General features: G+C 41.5%; 1 protein-coding gene across 2 annotated transcripts in view; it reads right to left on the reverse strand.

Moving 5' to 3' along the window:
* Positions 1-21,023, reverse strand: part of ATP8A2 (ATPase phospholipid transporting 8A2) — a 300,975-nt gene that overhangs the window by 18,613 nt on the left and 261,339 nt on the right. For both annotated transcript variants that reach the window (XM_075083904.1, XM_075083896.1), the window contains 2 exons: positions 18,224-18,312; positions 12,116-12,220 (listed from right to left, as the gene is read on the reverse strand). In XM_075083904.1, the coding sequence (XP_074940005.1) occupies positions 12,116-12,220; positions 18,224-18,312 (194 nt within the window). The remainder of the gene's footprint in view (positions 1-12,115; positions 12,221-18,223; positions 18,313-21,023) is intronic.

A 21,023-nucleotide genomic window follows, 5' to 3' on the forward strand; every position in this document is an offset into this window, starting at 1 on the left:
ACTTTGAATATTGGATATAGTGCTGTTCATACTCAGGACCTCAAAAATGGTGTCAGAATGGAAGAAATCACAAATCCAGACATCCTTATGGGAGTCAGTGACCTGGAAAGTGACAGTGAAATATGCTTAAGTTGGTTAGTGAGTGCCCTCAGAAGGGGTAAAGGAGAGACACCATCTATCTGTAATTAAATGAAGCACAAAGGGCACAGACAAAATGCTTTGAACTAAACAATAGTAGCTTAGAACAAAAACTATAAAAAATGTCCCAATTTGGAGGGTTACTATGAAAAAATGAATGAAAAAAGTCATTACTCAAGTCATCTGAAACCAGATTCAGTTGCTATCAATGATAAAGAATACCTTGTGCCAGGAATATCTTTGCAATGGCTTCTTAAGAGGGTCAAGATAATTTCTGCCTGCCTGGAAGTTGCGCTAACAACATTACACAAATTCATTAAGTGAATGACAAATCGAAAAGTAAATAAAGGCAGCATGTTATTTCATAACAACGTTTTCTATTCCATGAATAAAATTACTCTTCCATTTTCATATCTGAATTGCTCTAAGGTGTCAACAGAGACCTTAATTTTATTTTCTGTGTTCCCTTCTTCTCAACCCTCACAAAAGCAAACAGGCCTTAAATCTAGGCAACAAACATCTGGCTTTACACATTCAAATGAGGTGCATCAAAACAAACAGAATAATTCAAAGCTGACCGCAAGGTCCCACTGGCTCATTTGCTCAAGTAATTAAAAAAAGATGAGCTTCACCACCAATTAACCTACTGAGCACTAATTAGCATTAATGAGGATTTGCGGTACTTGGTACAGCTTGACCCAGAATGTCCTCTAGAGTCCACTAATTGGCTGGTGGCAAAAGCAGAGCTCACAAAGAAGGGAAGGTTAAAGTGGATGCAGGTGTTGCTTAAAATTGGATCTTCCCTGAGAAAATACACACACAACCCAGTTAAAAAATAATTCAGGGTCCCCATTCTCTTACAGAAATGAACTAATAAGAAATGAGTTTGTGTTTTATGATTTACCAGAGGGGATAGAGAGCACAGGCACACCAAATGGGTAAAGACACTTACTTGCCATTGGTTTTAACTTGCTGCCCTTCTGGATTATTCAGAATTCAGTCAAAGCATATCTGACTGAAATGATTCGGTTTTGTTTCTGCTTTTCCACTTGCTAAAGGATGAACAGCTACTAGTGAAGACTTACCAGGGCTGCTAAAGATGACACAAATAAAACACAAAAACGTACATCCCAGGTGTGGTCCCTGTGCCTTAAAAACACACAAAGCAGCCTTGGCATGGCTCTTCAGTTCATCCATGGGTAAGCCCACAGGGCAAACAAGACACATATGTCTGCAGGTAAGCCCAGAGGACAATAAAGCATGCAGCTGTTTTTCCTGTCATCTGAATAGCTACGAACCCCTCCACTCTATTGCCTGCAGGTGCAGTGTCACTGTTTCTTCTATCCTATGGTGCTGCAACAGCATTTAGCAACAGGTAAACCATTGCACAGCTTGGTTTAAAACAGAAACCCCTCCAAAGCTTAAGCTGAAATTCTGCCCTTAACTCCATAGCCTCCCTCCTACCCATATGCATTTCAACTGGAGCTGCAGCCAAACCCTTGCTCAGCCTCTTTCTTTCCTTCCACTGTCACATACTCTGTTAAACACATTGTTGCCTGAGAAGCCCTGTCTGGCCTGCATTCCTCTCCTGTTGGAAAAAACATCTTGCAATGTATTCTCCTTCCCTTCCTGCTGTCTCAGTGCAAGGACAGGAGAAGTTGTTTTTGCAAAATATCCGATATGGCTAAAGATCAGGAAGTTTCTGTCCCTGTCATCTTTAGCTGTGGATTAGATTTTGAGGGGAGGATACTCTTCTCTCCCTTTAAAAAATTTAGAATTAAAATATAATAATTTATTTCTTCTATACATTCCAAACAGTAATTCACATGAAAGACTGCTGTTTCTTTGTTGCCTTGTTTCTGTCACCAAAAGTTACATCAACATAAACATGAAGAGCAAGGAAAAAAAGCTCTGGAACAGACTTCTCCAGTTTTGATCAATCCTATTCACCAAACCATTTAAGTAGTAGATTGTTGATTTTCATTTCAGTCTCTTGGATCTCAAACTCCATGAAGTTTCTTCTGAAGAACCACCAGAGGTTTGAGCACTATGACTTCTCCCCAAGTACGACCTGGCAGAGGGGACTCATGGATCCCTCCCCAGCTGCTACCACACACCAAGTATTCCTGAGGATTTATTCACAAGTTCCACCTCTCACCTTTCACGCAGTATAACACTGCTCAAAGCCTTACGCATCAGTCATGGTCCTGGTGGACAAAGAGCAAGTACCATAATCCAGACAGTCTGTGGCCATACCTTTGTAATTGGCCAGAGGAGACCTATTTTTCTTCCTCAGGTACTCCCTGCTGGCTGAGTGCACGCCCCAAGCACAGCCACAGGCCTTGGTTTAACTTGTTTTCTTTTAGTTTAGACTCAAGTGCATTACTTGAATTCATGTAAGAGAATTGTTAGAGTTAAGCAGTGGGCACAGAGATGACACACACTTGTCATCAACTAACACACACTTGGTGTAAGGAGAAGGCAAAAGCAACGTTCTTACAGACCAGCAGTTCAAAATTAAGGCATAGAAATGATCTCAAATGCAAGTCGCACTAATGCTGAGGGTTCAGCAAAACTCTCTATGCTCAAATACCCAGAACAACCCAGGGCTGTGGAAGAAAGGCCTGACTGGCTGAGTGAGCAAATATACCCGCATCCTCTGGGCTTTGGAGACATAACAGAGAGGAATCACCCTCATACAAAATAGCAAAAGTATCAGCTGTAGGCTTCTGCCGGTTTCTCTCTTTCAGTCCACAAAGGGGAGATGTTATTTTTGGTTATCTAGCATTGGACTGGAGGAATGTTTTACTATGAGGTCAATCAGGGTAGGAGGTCTTCTTAATTTAAAAGGCAAACATGCAAAACTGATAGTGAAGCTGCAGTGTAATCAAAGGAAATCTCCAGAGCATTTCACAAGGACTCATCTGAGGCATATAGAGTAAAACAAAAACCAGCATTTTCTTTGCAGAGTCAGCGTCTATACACACTGCTCCTTAATAATTCGGGATCCAGCTGAACTAAAAAGACATCCAAATCCATGCTCCTTTTGCATGTTTCTGTAAATACTCAGCAAGCCATCAACAAAACCCCAGACCATGGCTAGAAAACCAAAGGGTCACAGGCACAAACCACAGGGAAATGAAGACAGAAGCATGGCCTGTGCCACTTGCAGGCTGAGAGGTGCAAGAATTAACCTATCAGAGGTGACTCCTGCACCAAGACAACCAGGCTTTAGGGAGTACCGAGTCCTTGCTGAGGGTTCAGCAACAGCCAACTCTCCAAGGAAGCTGAAGGTCTTATGCCCTGACATAGTATAACACCTCCAAGCCTTGTTAACGCAGCAGCTCCGCTCCAACTGCTTCCCAAGTACCTGTCACAGCCACAGAGGAGAAACTCCCTTTCCCTAAAAAGGGGGCAAATATTTACGAAACTTTCTCTCTTAAGAGTTATATTTGATGTTGTCCAGCCAAATGTTTGTCTGTTAAGCATCAAATGTATCTGGATGTGTGGCCCTGCAAGACCAACTTGGAGCATACTTAGACGGACCACGTAGTGGTGAGCTCTCCAGTCCTGCAACACGTAGTACAGAGCTCAGCTCACAGACAGCTGCAAGTCATTTGTTCTGCCTGGCTGTGAAAAGGTTGAGCAGCACACAGCTTCAGCATGAACATCCTCTGACATGACTGATGGCTAAAGCCATTCCTGCCCTTACCAGTCAGTTGGAGAACCTGACAGTACTCGCCACACCATCTCACTTCCTTCAGCTCATTTATCACATGGACCCACAGTTGAGCTGATCCAACTGAAGAGACAGGGCAAAGATGGGCCAATATGACTGCGGCTGGTAAAGAATGGTCTTGAAAACTCTTAAGCCAGCCCTGCAGCCACATCAACAAAACCTCATGGATCCATGACCCTTGCCAATGCCCTGTAGAAACACTGTTGTTACTGCTTGTGATTTGGCCCGGTAGCATGCTACTTCACCAAGACAGCAGCTTTCCTTTCCCATTACATCTCAGAGGTTTGAATGCAGGACCCCAGCATGAAGGAGAGCCTGCAGCCGGTGTGCAGCAGAAGGCCCCATGTCAGGTACATGCAGGCCCACCCATGTTGCCACATCACCTCGTGCCAGTGGCAGAACCACCCTGCAATAGCAAAGAGAGACCAAGGCATGCCACGAGCTTCAGCCAGCCCTGTGTGCAGCACCCAGACTATATGTAGAGTTCTGGGACCAAATTCTCCACTCTAAGCCCACAAAACCCTCCTCAAGTTGGACCTTAAAGTTGTATGGCTAAAAGTAGGACAAAGTTTTTCCTTCTGGTGGCAAATAACCACGATTTACATTTCCTTTTGTCATTAACAATGTCCTAAGGCAAAAAAGCCAAACAGATCCCTCCTTTGACTCCTAAAATCACTTGGACAACCCATTCTAGCCTTCATTTTTGAGACTGTTATTCCTAAACTTCTTTCCAAGACTACTTCTTTGAACACAAGACAATATTACCAAGCACCTTTTAAAAATACCATCAAAAAACCCAGACACTAAACATCGCATGCCTCTGAAAAGCAACAAACCTAAGAAAATAATAAATGACATCTCTCACTGCTTAGAGTGCCTTCCAATTCTGAGCACTGCAAACATTAAGCACGTGTTTATGCAGTTCATTACTTGGCAGGGCGGGGGGGTGGAGGTGGGGGAGGGTGGCAGGCATTGCTGTCCCAAATTAACTTAACGCAAAGTTGAAGCTGCCTATTTTTGCCATCAGCCTTTCCAAAATATGGGCATTGACTCAATTTAAATGTCTGAGAAGCAGAAAAGGCTAAGCGTGGCTTGCAGCTTTTCAGCTATCCTTTTGGTATCAGTGCTGTTTACTTCTTGTCCGTAAGTGCCTCACTTTGCACTTACTCTAGTGGGTGCTTGATCATATCCTCTACAGATAAGGTGGCAATACAGTTGCAATTATAACATTCTTTTCCTACTCACTCATTTTTTTCATAAGTAGTCATCTTGGAGGTTGAAGTTTTCCATGCTTGGTCTCCATGTAAAGATGGGTTTGGTTGGTGGTATTTGGGGTTTTTTTGTGTGTGGTTTTTTTTTTTTTGGTGTTTTCTTTTTAAACCCAACCTTTCTTTCTGGTTTAAAGAAGCTCACTTATGTACTTCAACTAAAGTTAAAATTACTTCTGTGTCCAAACACTCTGAACTCCTCCTATCAGGTTTTTCCCTTCTTTTCTTTAAAGAGAAAGAAGCTAAAGGACAGGTCAGGGCAACAACAAAAACTGATGAACTTTGAAAGTGTCTGGATACAATTTAGAACAAAGCCCAGGACATTTGGTTGATCTGCAAAAGATCAAATGGCTTTTCTTTAAGCTTTTAAGTCTTTCATAATTGACCATTAAAAATCTAATATCTAGTACAACTTCAGGTTTCTTGTCCTTGCTACATGTAACTTAGTACTTTATTCTTTGCCGTGAATCAGAGGCATGAATGCAGGCTGTCCTGCCCCTGTTCCAAGACAGGGTTAGCCAAGCAGAGGAGCTGAGGCAGACTGCTGAAGCCATTAGGCTGGAATAGTTGTTGTGGAGCAGTTCTCCTGCTGTGCAGCCTGGAGGGAAGATTTCTTTTTCTCTCCCCTGTGGAGATCCCCAGTGTCCTACCCAGTAACTCAGGATTAGGCATCAGAGAGATTGGCCCCTTAATCAGTTTTAACTCTCATCTTGTTATGTTCTCTTTTTTCTAATCTTTCCTTTCAATTTACAGCTTCATTTTGGCCTTTGTGCTGATACTGTACCTCCATCAACTTTGACTTTGCTAGCAGATTTGATCACAGCTCTAAATCCTTCTCCAGGTCACCAGGTTTTAACCCTATTTGTGCACTGGATCTCCCTCAAGGTTACATGATAGGCACTATCAGGATGTGAAATAATTAATTGCACAGGAGAAGAGGCATGTCAGCACCAACTGGTTTGCGCTAGCAGCTGGGCACTTGTGTCCCCAGTGCCAGTGAGAGCATAACAACTCTGCCTTCATCCCTCTGGCCAGCTTCTGAAACCCCCTCTGCTCCTTCCCACCTCTGCCCCACAGCCTCCCCACTGCTCAACTCAGAGCAGAATCAAACCTAGTAATTTCAAGTGCCTCACACACAGGGGTTAGAAATGCCGGAATTAACAGTACATATTAAAACAAGGAAATAATGTGATGATTCCTTACTGATATGGGACAGGAGGGAAAGGGACAAGTGTAAAATAAAACAAAATGATGCATTTTCCACCTACCATACACAAATGTTTACCATATGGAATAAAAGAATTAAAAAAAAAAAAACCACTGATAAAATTTTATGTGCTTTTTGCTAGTAAAAGGAGTCTAATATCTTTTTACTAGAAAAGCTGCAAGGAAAAATCATAAATATGCCAGTCACTTTGTTGTGTATGCTGGTGGAGAAATCTCGCCTTTCCTTCCCAGAAATGGTGTGAAGAACATCTGGAAAAATTGATAAAAAGCCTCTGAAACCTCAAAACCAAAATACACCTCTGCCGTCTTCAACTCCAATTTACTCTCAGCTGCACTGGATGGTCTGGATTCATACCACAGTCATGCATATCCTGAGTAAAGACACTGAAGTTAACACACTTGTGAAACAAGAATTTGGATCCAGACATCCAGTGCTGTTTAACCAGTTGAAAATACAAGACAGTTTGTTTCAAATAAGATTCATTATACCTGTGCAGGGGCCTTACTGGCACGGTCTCCCTATTCAAGTGGATGTAATTTGAAATGCATCAATGAAGAGACAAAGTGCTTTGAAATATAATGAGCCCAAGCCTTGTTTCTCTTGATCTTAATGAAAAAGCTCACCTCTTCCTCAGGGAACCATGAGATCAGGTCCTCAGCTCATTCATGGGTTTGTTAAGAGAGAAGTTAAGTCTGTTTTACCATTTCTGCTTCTGCCAGCATGAGGCTGAGTGCTCTACTACTCTCAGCTCTGTGCACAGCCACAAGCCTGAGTCAGGTTTCCCACGTTCTCCTCTTGCTCCTCCCAAGGGACCTATGGAGCGGGCAAGTCTCCACACGTACCTGTGTCAGCTCACCGATTACCCACTGGGTCATGCAGCTATTGAAATGAGATAATCTGCCCTCACCCACCAAATAAAACTGAGGCTAAGTTAAATAAGACTGTTCACTCTCAGGTTGAGAGCTGGTCATGCACATTTCACTAAAGCAGAGTTAGATTGGTGAAAGCATTTAAATGAAATAATCTCCACCAGCGGGTCTCCTTGTTGAAGACAGCAGTTCCCCACAGTCTCTCCACTCTGTTTTAGGTACACTGAAACAGTATTTGTTTTATGAAATGGAGGTGAAAAAAGAGGTAGCAGCGGGCATCTGAAAGCAGCAAGAGTAAAAAGGCATATTGCAAAATGCGCAAAAACACACTGCAGTGCTTGTCACTCACAGCTGTACCTCGCTAGTCCTGTAGTCACTTCCCTTCCTCTTTGTTAAAAAAAAAAAAAAAAAAAGACACTGCCCTCCCAGATTTCTGAATAATTCAAAGAAATTCTTCCCAACACTTCAGTGATGCAGGCACTTTTCTGCAGCACCCTAGACAGGCCCTTCAGCTCCTTGCAAAGTACGTACATTGTGAAAGCTACATGGGTCCTCAGTATCAAATAATCTTCTAATCCCAGCCACCAACCAATTAAAAACAGAACAGAAAAACCAACCAAAAAAGCTACTTTCAAAGGGACCTCTCTGGCAATTCCAAGACAGAGAAACCCTCTGAAATACTGTCGCAAAAAGGGTGCTGCACAGCTTTGCCTGCTCTCGATTAGTTGGCCAGTGGAGCGATGAAGTGACATGGGTTTCCAAAGTAAAGTTTGCTTTGGTCCCTAATCAGGCTTTACTCCACCTGAACTCCTGCTGACTTCAATGAGAGGTTAGATGGAGTGAAAAGTGAATGAGGACTTGAAGATCTGGCCCTTTATGAGCCAAGATTTAGTTGTAAACTTAAAGACACAAAAATCTCTGCAGCTGAACTCAATGCCACTTTTGAATACAAACCTGTAGAAAAACTGTTTGTGTAAATCTTGCATGTTAACATGCTTCGGTCTGCTGGGCAGGTGTCTCCACATGTCCATGTTTGCTTTGGCACACGAGCTGCCCCTCTCACCTCCCCAAATTCATGTAAATTTAGTGTTAAATCCTGCCCTTTGTTACATGAGAGTGCCAGGGAGCGCCTTCTCCCTTCCCGCACCAAGGCTTGCTCAAATTGCAGCTGGGCTGGAGTCCAGCCCAGCACCACTGGGTGCCAGGCTGGGGGGGGCAGGCACAGGTACTCATCTTCCACAAGCAGGCAGGCGAGCATGGCATGGGATTCATCACCAGCCCCTTAATGCACACTCCCTCCTCTGCTTTCTCAAGCTCTTCCTGGAGTTGCCAGTTTTCCAGATACTTGTTTTCCCTGCAGTCATCCCAGCTTCCATGAAAAATAAGTTTTTAGCTGTCCAGTCCAGATGAGATATACAGAGAAATGAGAACATGAACCTTTACAGCTCAAAACAATACACTTGATACAATCTCCAAGAATCACCCTAATGTTATTTGCAAGGTTTTGGGGAAGAAGCTGTAGTGCTCAGGGTGCTGACAACTCTCCCCCGTGCAGACCAGATGCTCCCTGATTCTACCACTTGCCTTGCTGGTTTTTGCTCCCTGCCATTGGTAAGGCAAAAATCTGCACCTGCTTTTTTAGATCTATACAAGAAAATTCAATTTTAGAAACTGTTCAAAGGGGCTATGATTCAGAAGGATGTAGTGATGTGAAGACTTTTTATTAACTTGGAAAAACGTGACTAGCAAGAACAGTTGGCAGGGTGAAGACCTTCTAAGACAGGATACGCGTATTTAGGTATGAAGTGGCACATGCAGATCTCCCAGCACTCCTTCCCCAAGCGCAGTGAAGACCTAGCTGCAATCCTGCTCACATTTTACAGAAATTCGGCTGAGCCACAGCGAACTGTTGGCACCCTGTTGTGCAAGTCTAGATGCACTCACTGCTTTTTGGGCTTTGTGAATTGCTTTTTGTTTAGCAGATTAATCCTAAACATTCAGATCTTGCACCTCATTTTTGTTTAAGGTCTAGGCAATGGTAAAAGCAATTAGGTCCCTAAACCCTTCTCTTATCTGTAACTGGGTGTGATTCTTTGTTGTTTGTTTGTGAAAAACACTGAGCAAAAATAGTGTCCACTATGTGGGCCAGGAACATAGACCCTGGTGACAGCCAGCTTATCTTCCACAGCTGCCTGAACGAACCAACACCTAATGGATATGTGTTCAGGAACACTTCCAACCAAGAGCTAACACTGTTGCTTGGAGGTGACAGACGGACCTGTTCAGTTTTAACACAGTTCTCCACTTTCCATTAGAAATGAGGAGACTCCTGTTACTTCCCCTTCCTGCATAGTGTCACATTGCCAGAAATATCCCAAGAGCAACGGGGCTGCGGGCAGAAGGGGTGAGCAGCACACATGCCTCAGCACTCATTTCCACCAGCTTCAAGGAAATCTTTAGAAAATAAAGAACGTGAACCAGAGAGGCTGTTACTGTGGAGAGTTGCCATTCTGCTTCTTTCCCACCCTCACCCTTCCCTTTGGACAAGCACATGATTTCTAGCAGGTGTGAAAGAGCCAGGAGACAAACAAAAGAGATAAAAGACAGAACAACTCTGAAGAGCACTCAGGAGGCCACATCACAAGCACAGCACATCAGCTCCTAGCAGGCAGAGGCACTCTACCATTATCTAGTTCACAGATGGACCACCCAGAAAATCTGGGAGCAATTAGGAAGGAGAACAAACAAATGCATGGAAAGAAGGGGGGAGGGAGAATGGGAAGGAGGGCCAGAAGGGATTCCTTACATCATCTCCATGCAAGCGTTTCGAGAATGAAGTGATGCTATATGGAGGAGGAATGCAGATGAAAGAGTTTGTAGCGAGAATGTAATAAAATAAAAGGCTATGAAAACATGTAGCATACGAATGAATTACAACATGGCCATTAAATTTACAGAAAGTCAGGACAGTGTGTAAACAGAGAAGAAACTCGTCAAGTTCTTGGAGACACATATACACACACATAAACAGATCAAATGCTAACTGTCTCTCTCACCATTAACAGCATGTCAAGCTGCCTTGCAACCCAGAGATTCATCAGACAAAAAGCTGACTCACTCTCCTCTCTGGCTGTCAGTAACTGGCACTAAATACTGGCAGGAAAACACAAATGCTACAAACCAACAGCGATGCAGCTTCAAACCTTATGCATGGGTAAGAACCACAGCAACAGCCAAGGCGCTCGTACTAGCAGAGCTGCATGCCTGCGAACAGACTGCTTTCTGCTGGCCTGGATTACACTTGCCTGGCATCTAATCAGTCTATCAGTCAGCCCCTCACAACACCAAGATACACCTTTCTTGCCTGGGAGGCTGACCTGATTTTGGTACCAAGTACTTCAGCTCCAACTGACTTCAAGGTGTCTGCTCAGCCCTTGGAAAACAAGGCCCATTTTTAATTAAATGCCTGATTTTTGGGTATCTTTGTTGGTTTTAATTGAGGCAAAGACAACATTCTATGCCAATCAGTGCTGCAAAGTTTGCTTTTTCTTTTTAAATGATTTGATGTACAGTTTGTGACTTTTGCAAGTGAGCACAATTTATAAACTGTGTTTTTTAGGATCCAAAAGTTACAGAAGAAAAACAACTCGAAATAAAAACTGGGCACACCAAGTGTTTTGAAGTGATCTTAATCAATAACTCTGTGTTTACTTTGTCTTGGCCCCTGAGAAACAAACTCTGGTCACCAAGTACATCTTATAAACACATCAAAGTTCACACAAGCATTTTTTTAAAGCTTTTCCGTTACTATGATCTTGGTAGACTCACTCCCTGATAATTTTCCCTAAAACCAGTGCTTATTAACTCATGAGTTCAGCTGAAAAATCTACTATCTGCTCGTCTTAGCAGCAGCTACAATATGGCAATTAGTTTACCTCAGAATAGACATCAAAGGCTCAAAGGATGACCCTGCCCCAGAAGAACAAAATCTTTTAAAAGCCCCATTCCACTCAGTTTGCTAGTTTATAAAGTTTGCTAAAATCCAGTTTAATGATCATGTAGTTTCTTAGCAAGTCATGTGGTGCCATATTGTGTAAGGAACAGAAGAGTTAGTTCTAAAACCTTTTTGAACTTGGGGAGCTTTTCCGACCAGCTGATGCAGAACCACATTCTGAGATGGTAAATGAAACTGTTGGATGCAAAAGCCTCACTATGATTTTCTTCAGCTTCTTTCAGAAGAGACAAAAGTTCCCACACAACACATACTCTCCCTTTACAATGAAAGATTCAATAATACCAATGTGTTCAAGTCCATATGGTGTGGGTATAAGGGAGAGGCACAACAAGAAACTGAGAACCCTGAAAGCAGGGGCCGGTAAGCTGCAGTGGAAAATGCAAAAGCATTAAAAAAAAAAAGTAAGGTGAGACTGAATGGAGCTGTAGGGCACACTGGATTAGTCAGTTATCCTTCTAGCTAGTCTAACTGTGTTCATATCCTGAGCCCCAGCCAGTTCCCTCCCCTGGCATGGTTGTCAGACTGAATTTTTTTTTTTTTTTTTAAAATGACATACAACAAAGTCATTTTAAAAACAGTCTGGCCCAGTGGCCAGGTAATAGCACTACATGTTACCAGGCAGGAGACTGAGCAGCAGTTTCTAATACAGCCTCACAGCAATAATGCAGGAGAAATGAAACAGGAAGGACTGATTTTGGTGGGAGCAACAGACATATGAAAAGGAACAACAATAAATGCATAATACAGGAGATAAGCCTTCTTACCCTGTCTGGAATCAGATTTGAATGGTGAATGAGAAACAGGGAGGGGAGAGGACAAGAAGGGTCTGTTTTTAACATTAGCATACACTTGCCCCACCTCTTTCCATTACTATCGCGAAGCATGGCTTTTCCCATCTCTCTTGTCTTCGTCTCCAATTCCTGAACTTGCTCCAGCAAAGTTTTATGGTAGGTATGCTTGGCCCTGTACCACAAGGAAAAGAAACAGAAAAAAACAAAACAAAAAAGCCATATGAACATGTGTTTTGCTACAAAGCCCCAGTTTTACCTCTCAGATGAGAAGTGCAGGGCTTTCCCTTGAAAGATTTGGGAAATAAGGCACAGTGTATGCATGTCAATCCAGGTTCACAATACCTGGGAAATATTAGAAATGAGAAATCAGATGGACTTCAAGTTCAGTGGAGCTTGGCTCCTTCAACACAACACTCAAAATCTAACCAAGCAGCAAAGCTACAGGACTATGGAGACCTGACACTGCTGCCATGGGACTGCCCAGGACCCGGGCACTCAGACAAAAGAGCTGGGAATCATTGAATATTCATGGCACTAGAACATGATCCCACTCTCTTTTGAGCTATGTGTGGCACTGTTCTGAAAACCTGAGGAGTCTCAGATAATAATTGCCATTCAAACCCCTTTATTTTCATTTACCAGTCTCACATGACTTGGAAAGGCACTTCTCTCCCCACTGAGCTTTCAAAGTGACAGTAACGAGACTGGCTGTGTCCTGTTTTCTCGGCTTGGGAGCAACCAATGTACCACACGTGCAACCAAAATTTGGAGAGCAATGTCCCCCATGTAGAGACTTGGGCCTTTTTCCCCCCAGTTTCGCCTACTGCTCCAGTGCTATTATACCTAAACTGCACTGATATAAGGAGAGATCCAGTCCCCTCTGTCTTGACATGTACAAAGCAATAACACAAAACGCAGGCATCTTTCTCCAACAGGCACTTTCTGATCAGCTTCCTCTTTTCCTCACTTAAAGGAGGACAAGTGTCCCGTGAGGTAATATTGATTTGCATGTGACTGCACAATAAGCCTGAAAACAAGACGGACCTGAGTTGGCTGAAGCATCACTTGCTTCATGGCATTTAAGTAGTATTCTTCAACTCTAGAGATGGCAAAAATTTCCTTACAAGTTTTATAAAAATCTTACAAGCAGATATTACAATCTTTAACCATTAATGTAAAACGTCAAACTCCCCCTAGCAGAAAAACAGTAACTGCTGTATATGTAATTGAAGTATAATGAAGATTCATCTATTTTTAAAAAGCATAATTCTTTCTTATTACTCCCTCCATGGGGAATAAGAAACAATGACCACAAAATCTTTGCTCATACTATTTTAGATGATAGTGCCTTGATATTAATAGTAGATTATCCAAGTCCTCTGGTCTTTGTGTTGCTGAATTAGGTCCCAAATGCCTCAAAATGAGAAGCTAAAATAAAAACTACTTTTCAGAACACATCTGCATTTAAGAGGGGGAAAAAGAGACCAAAAAAAGATGAAGCATAGGAAAATCTGTAGGTGAAGAGTAGCAGGATGTACTTAGACAAGCACTCCATTAAAACAAATGACCAAAGGTATATGATTTGCAAGGGAACACCAACATACTGTGATGGAAGAAGTCAGTGGCAAGGATACTTTTAAAATGCATAATGTTTCAAGAATCTGAGATTACCAATAACTGCACAGAAATTAATTAGATTCAAGCTCCTGTAACTAGTTAGGCTAATGATTAGACTGGTCTCCTCTTTGAGGAAGGGAAACTATAGTGATTAAAATGAGAAAGCTTTGAGCTATTAGTTCTTTTAATCTTTACAGTTGACTTCACTATCACACTCTTTAATTTGTGTAAACACATTGAAATTTTGACCTTGAACTCATCTCTTACCTTTTAAAGAGGCTGTACCTACTACTGCAAACTTGAAGACTGAGCATGTTTGGAATTTTTAAAATCCTTTATAACCAGTTTTCCCAGACAAGAACACAGAAACCTACAAGTTACTAAATCTCTCCAAGGTCCCATGTTTATCTTACCATACACCATACGAGATAAGAAATGTTCTTCTTTTTCCTTAGAGTGAATAATGAATTCAAAATTAAACAGGATAGAGCCTGAGCAACAAAGCCCAATTAGTGCAGCACAGCACAAGGAGGAGGCTTTGCACTGGTATTTCACGATATGGGAAAAAAATACTGTTGTCCTGAAGTTGTGGGTCCTGAAGTATTTTGTAAGTAGTGCAAAGTGATGAAATGTATGGGCTCTGCTGTGGCTGGGTATCCATAAAGCAAGAATAAACCCGCAGGTAATTCTTATGCATTGAGTCACTCCTTAACTTGGAAGCAAGAGCATCCATGGAAGAGCCAGTAATTGAGTATTTATAACAAGGGCCTGAGCTAACCTATCCACGTAGTTCTCCAAAAACAAAATATGGTATTACATCTGCCTTAGAGTCTGGGCTTACTCCCATCAAAGTCAACTGCAAATATTCCATGCACTGCTGGCAAAGGACCGGATACTTCCTGACTCTTTCACAACAGCACATTAACAACTTTTGAGATACAAGAATAAAGGCATAAGTCTTAGCTTTTACCTTGTACTTCACAAGTGGCTCTACATGCACGATCAGTCCTCAATAAATTATGAGGTCTTGTGTTCAATGACACTGTTCAGCTGAAATTTGACAAACTCACCATTCCCTCACACACTGGGACATTAAGACCATGGACCATAAGAACAGGCAAATGGTTATCTTTGTATTTTGGGTAGCCCTTCCAAGTCAGGGAAGTGCATAGCATCACTTCACTGCTCTAGGAGGATATCTGGGGGGCAGGTTGGGAGACCAGCACTGCCAGGCAGAAGCATGGTTACATTCACACAACTTCTCAAACATGATGACACCTCTACTCTGGCTCATTATCCTCAACACCAGATTAGAAGTCTTGTGCCCCAAGGACTGCAAGCATGTGCAAGAATGGGAAGAGCTCCTCATACCTTCCCTCTTATTTACACTGTGGAGCTGGCAAGTGCAACATGCTTCCCCCACCATGGTAAAAAAAAAAAGGTAAATGAAGATTTTGTAATGATTGGAAGGTGCAGGAAGTTCTTCACAGTAAAACTAAGTATTGAAACACTAATTAGTAATAAATTCTTGCCTATTTTTGCTGTAATACACTCTGTATTTTTATGATTCCCACATAGCTTTGTGGCTCAGCTGTTTTGAGACGTCCTAGCACCAGTGACATGTATTCAAGTGACATGCGCCAACTGTGAGGAAGCACTCACCTTATAAAACTCTGCTTATTTCAATGGTAGCACAACCGGGACTTTCATAAAGCAGAAACCAAATCCAAACCAAGCCACTGAATTTAGGGTAGTGGACCAAAGTTAACAATGTGCTGTTGCAGCCAAGTATTAATAATAAGTTTCCTTCTCTTTAAAAAGAGAGTTTTCCACATTTCCTTGATGCAGTTAAAAAGAAAAACAATGTAAATAAAAAAGCCTGGAGCTGCAGAGAACATGGGAGATAAGACGTGTTGACAACTGTAGCCTGTGTAACAAAGGGAACATGTAGAGCTAACTCTTACTTCCAGCATTACAAGTTTTGACAGTGGATGCAGCACAGCAGTTTAGAAACAAAGATTAGTACGTTTGAAACAGACTTTTCAAATCCATCCCTCTTAGCCTTCTTCCAGACAAAAACTCTGTACTGTATTTGTGGTTTTCTGGCAGTATCTTGTACTGCAATTAGGCAGGTACCTTTTGGGTCACAGGGGATGCTCCTTCTGTGGACATATGCTTCATGTCCAAAAGAAACTGAAAGGGATAAATTCCATGACCATGAGAAGTCAGAGCTGCTGGAATTTTACGGCCAAAAACCAGATTCTGCTGAACTACAGACAGTAACGTGGTGTAACCACGGCTGTGGAAATCTGCCGGCTGATTTCCAGAGGCCTTGGGCTCAAGTTTTGAATGGCAAGCTTCTTGGAAAGGAAACAGGCCTTTACTCCCTTCCATATGGCAGTGCTGATAGCTGTGTCATTTCATTTATCCTACTTAAAATGTTAATGGTGTTAATTTTTCAGCGATGAGTTAAAAAAAAAAAAGCACTCCCCTCCCATCACAAAGTACTGCTTGGAGGACAGATTTTTTTGCTTAATGTTGGTAGGAGCCTCCTGGTTAAAATCTGTTGGGAAAATACACAGTATATCAATCACACACGTTTGTCTTGAGAGCTTCACAATCTCTGTACATTCTTGATCTGAACCACTGAAAGGATTACGTTGCTGAGATTTCTCTAAGAAATATTAAAGAACAGGTTGAGACAGTAACAGAGTTTTAAATGAGTAATAGCTGAGGATAAGCCTGCCTTGGTCTGGCCTGTTTTACAATTCTTAAGTCATTTTTGCTAAGAACTGATAAGAACAGAGGACAACTTCAGGATATTTAACTATTGTGAAAATATTTTAAAAAACTAAAGCATAATCTTGGACACCTAAATATATATTTGATCCCTCGTAGTGCAACTAGTTCAGCTCCTACTTAGCTTTAACGACAAAAGTAGTCCCACTGACTTCTAAGCAGGTAATTTTAAATAATGCCTAACACAGGAACAGGGCCTGTTTTGCTACATGAATTCTAATAATTTTTTTATTTTTTTTTTTTTTAGAGCTTTAAAATGCAGACCACAGACACAGCTAAATATCTAAATTTAAACATTTTGGCCTCAGCTTTAGGATTGTAAAATGATTTTCAATTGGAGAAGTTTAATGAGTGTTACAAGGCTATTAAATCATAGTTTGGCCTGAACAGAAATTTTACATTATGATACCTAGTTTTAATTTTAGCAGTGTAGCTTGTGAAAATTAAGCTGAGGAAGAAAATAAGAAAACATTTAAGAAGTACTTACTAATTCGTAGATCTGCCTGCTACTGGTTCAATTTAGCTGTGCTATCAACCCCACAGGAAGAAAAAATGATTTTCAGATACATGCATATGACCTGACTTACCCTTTTATGCTGGTGTTCGAAACGTGCCTGTGTTTGGGAAACTTTCTGCCTTCTTCAGCATTTTCTGCATTTCTCCATAAAGAAGATTGGTGGACATGGTAGTTTTAGGTTTACAGTTGGACTTGATGATCTTAAAGGTCTTTTCCAACCTAAATGATTCTATGATTCTGAGAATCTTCCTTGGCTGACCAACAGCTCATTCCTGGAGCAACGTGTTACATATTATGATGCCTTCACTTTGAGCCTTTGTGACACGTGACAAGCTAACCTATATTTGCTCCTCACTCCAGCTAGGATCTGCCTTTTTGCCCCAGAATTCGAATGCCCTGGGTCTTCCTTGCACAAGGTTATTACATATCCATGTAATAAAACCTTCTTGGTTGTAACACAGCTTTCTAAGGGAAAGAATGAAAGCTTTGTGCATAAGACATTTGAAAGCAAGCTGGACAAAACACCTGAAATTCTATATGAAAATTATACTTCTGCATTTCAAATTGCAGTGGTAGAGAAGGTAAGTTGCTTCTCTTAAAATCAAAGTTCTTGAAATTTCTTGCCTTCTGTAATGCTTTGAAATCACAGAGTTTTGAGAGAAAAGGATTACAGAGGCTTATATTTCACAAGGGTTATTACTCCTCTCTGGGCAGGGAAGGAATTATTAAGACTTCACTTCCGCCATAGAGTCCAGAGTATTGCTCTTCCCTCAGTTAAGTCTTGGAAGACCCACTGTTGAAGGAGAACCTAAAGAGCAGCTGACAAAGAACTGGGAGCTTACTGGGTATGGATTAGAGTGCCACATTTTTACTTTCTACCTAACCTTAGCCAAATTGAATAAATTTATGCTTCTTTTCAGGAATAGGAAATCTCTGACGTCTGATTTAAATTCGCATTTAACTAAAGGGTAGACAACAAATAATTGTAAGACAACACATCTTCATCAGTCAGACAAGGCTGCCTCCTTCAGATTCAGGACTAACCATTCTCTCACATTGCTGGTTGCATTGTCAGGTGAGAAATGACTCCCACTTCACCCTGCTCAAGAGTCTTCCAAGTAAGTATTGCCATTTCGCATTCACTGAAAGGCTTTGTAGTTCTTTACAGAACAATACCAGACTAGACAACATGTGCATACAGAATAATTCCTCTAACACTGAGAGGACTGGTTCAGGACTTACGCTGTCCATGCCACGTCTTTAACAAGGCACGCAGTGGGCACCAGAAACAAGCCAAACCAGAAGTATCCACATCTTAACACCATTCCAGCCTGTGGAGGAGACAAATAAATCATGAGTATTTTCAAGCTGTTACACGTTAAGTGGTTGTTTACATGGAAAAGGTAGAGTGATGGTATCAAACAGATACTGCATCCATGATCTGGGTGATGTTGAAATTTGGTGGTGGCGGTGGTAAGTCTCATCAACTCTTAACAGAAGTTAGGCCTGTAATTAACAAACAGCAACGACATTTCACATTGCGATCATTCCTCATGATCTCAAATTCCTTCAAAATTTTCAAAAAGTCAAGCATTTAGACCAAATCCTGCAATATTAGTTTGTGGATGCAGGCAGACACATTTTCACTCATGCAGAAGCACACCATAAGCATATTTAGCTTGCACTTTTAACTTTCTTCTGTGCCCTTTGCTTACTCTATTTTCTACCCACTAGATCTCTGAGCAGCATCAAACTAGCATTAAAAAAAAAATACATTTCTCACTAAAACATTTCAGTCATATTCCACTTTAATACAGCACTTCCTGTTCAAACTACTACTCTCTGAAACCCAGGGTGGGAAAGATTCACTCCTGTCCCACAAATGGCCTTTTTTTTTTTAAACAAACAAAGAGCTCAAAGTTTATATTTGCGCTTTTCCTCATTGTTGTAATGCTTTAAGAAAAAGCTCAGTAGGATTTGAGAAGGAAGATATCTGGAAACCCTGCAAGTCCTAACATACACACATAGTTATAGAATAAAGTTGAAATATAGGACTATTTACAGAAATGCTATTTTAGGTCATTAGAATCTTTTAGAGATAAATTAACACTGAGTAAGGCCCTGGTTTGCTACATGGAAGACTTGAGACGACCCCACCACCTCTTGCATGCACAAACACACACACAGTTCCCATAAGAATAACTTAAGTTCTCTAGTACATTAGAAACAGAAAAGATTTTTTTTCTTTAATGATTCGTGCACTGCACACAACTAAAACGGGCTGAAAGGTGTCAACAGCATTTCCAGTGGCTAGCCACATTTTGCTCTCTTGCCAGTTATGGATGCTGCCATATCACTTCCGCAAAACTGTTAATTCTCAACATCTTGCATGCCACATACAATACACACACACTTATCCACTGACATTCACGTGTGATGTTGCCAAAAGCAGGGAGCCCTGTACTAGTGGACACCGAACTAGAGCAGCTGTCTCACCAGTGTAATGCAAGCCTGGCTGGCTCAGCTGTGCCTTGCTGTTGTAGCACAAGACAGCAGCAGCCCACAGTGCTGAAGCATCAGGGCATTTTACAGACAAGTTGAGCTACAGAACATGGAACCAAAAAAAACATCTACTAACCTTTGCAATACGTTGTGAGAAGACAAAAATTGTTATTACACCCTTTGTAACGTTCATCAACCATGGTTGATCACAACAGAAGGAACTTCCACTACTCACTACAGCAAAGCTTAAAACTGAGAAAAGCCAACACATTGCATTGCCAGGATGTCCACCTATAGCACCCAGCATCTTCTCCCAGTGTTGGTCTCTGTTTCAAGTCGTCCACCTCACAACTCAGTCATATTTAGCAGCAGCTTGCCCTTGGACTGCCAAGTAGTGAGTACTTCCAAAAGAATTTTTCACTTTTAAATGTTAAATCCTCCATGCTGTTGCTGGACTGACAGATCAATGGTAAATCTTGTACTGAAACCAAGAGCAAGCTAGACTGTGTTAAAACATTTATGGACACTTTGCCACCCACACAGACAGTAAGCAAAAACATTCCAGTCCCAGAATCAGCTCTCAGTTATTTGTGAGCCCTCATGCCTACTTTCACATGAGAATGCCAGAAGCATATGGGCAGTTTTGATCTATGCTTATTTAAGGAAAAGGATGTACAGGAATAAGAGGGAAATCTTAACTTTATTGTAAGCCAAAGAGCTGAACTGTAATAACAGAGTTGCAAAACATAATGAGATTTATCCTCACGCTTTGCTTTCCTTTGGCTGTGACCCTGCAAGTGCTAGCAGTCTAATCACATCAGCATTTCCACTGACCATCCTTCCATTGCCTATACTAATAAAGGCTAAAAAAGGACCACAGTATTCTATATGCACTCTCTGTTATTTTGGCTTCAAGTATTTTACGTTCCAGTTTTTTATTTTCTAGCTGAAAGCAACTTGACACACTTTTAATGTGCAGAAAAATCTGAGTATGTGTTCAGTAGACATTTAAATACTATTATTGTTGTTGTAAACGTTGACAACTCAATCAATGGCTATAAATTTGGACATCTCACATGTTAAGCTCGATAGCAAAAAACCTAAGCCAAATACTTCTTGCCTACAATTATGAATTTTACTCAAATATTATCCTGTCCACAAACTGCATCGTAACAGTAAACCTATTCATATCATCTGAACCCTTTCAGACACTCACTTTACTCTTGGCAAACCTTTTTCCACACAACCCTCTCCAAGATTTTACTCTATTCCTGAGCTCATCTGGAAGGTTTCTTCCCTGATGATCTCTAGTTTCCTCTTGGACTTCTACGCTGTGTGACAGTGAACTGGGTTGTCTTGCATGCACAGCTCTGAACTCTGCCTCCTCTCTGGCAGGGTCACACCATCTGCTCACAGGACAGGAGCTCCTCAGCAGAGGATTCACTGGAAACCACCTAACATGCTCTGGGCACATCTACAGACAGTGTTTTTAGGATATTCTCCAACTCATGAGATAGAGGGCTGGGTTATGAACAGAAGC

The sequence above is a fragment of the Phalacrocorax aristotelis genome, chromosome 1 (genome assembly GCF_949628215.1).
Source record: "Phalacrocorax aristotelis chromosome 1, bGulAri2.1, whole genome shotgun sequence".
Lineage (NCBI taxonomy): Eukaryota > Metazoa > Chordata > Aves > Suliformes > Phalacrocoracidae > Phalacrocorax > Phalacrocorax aristotelis.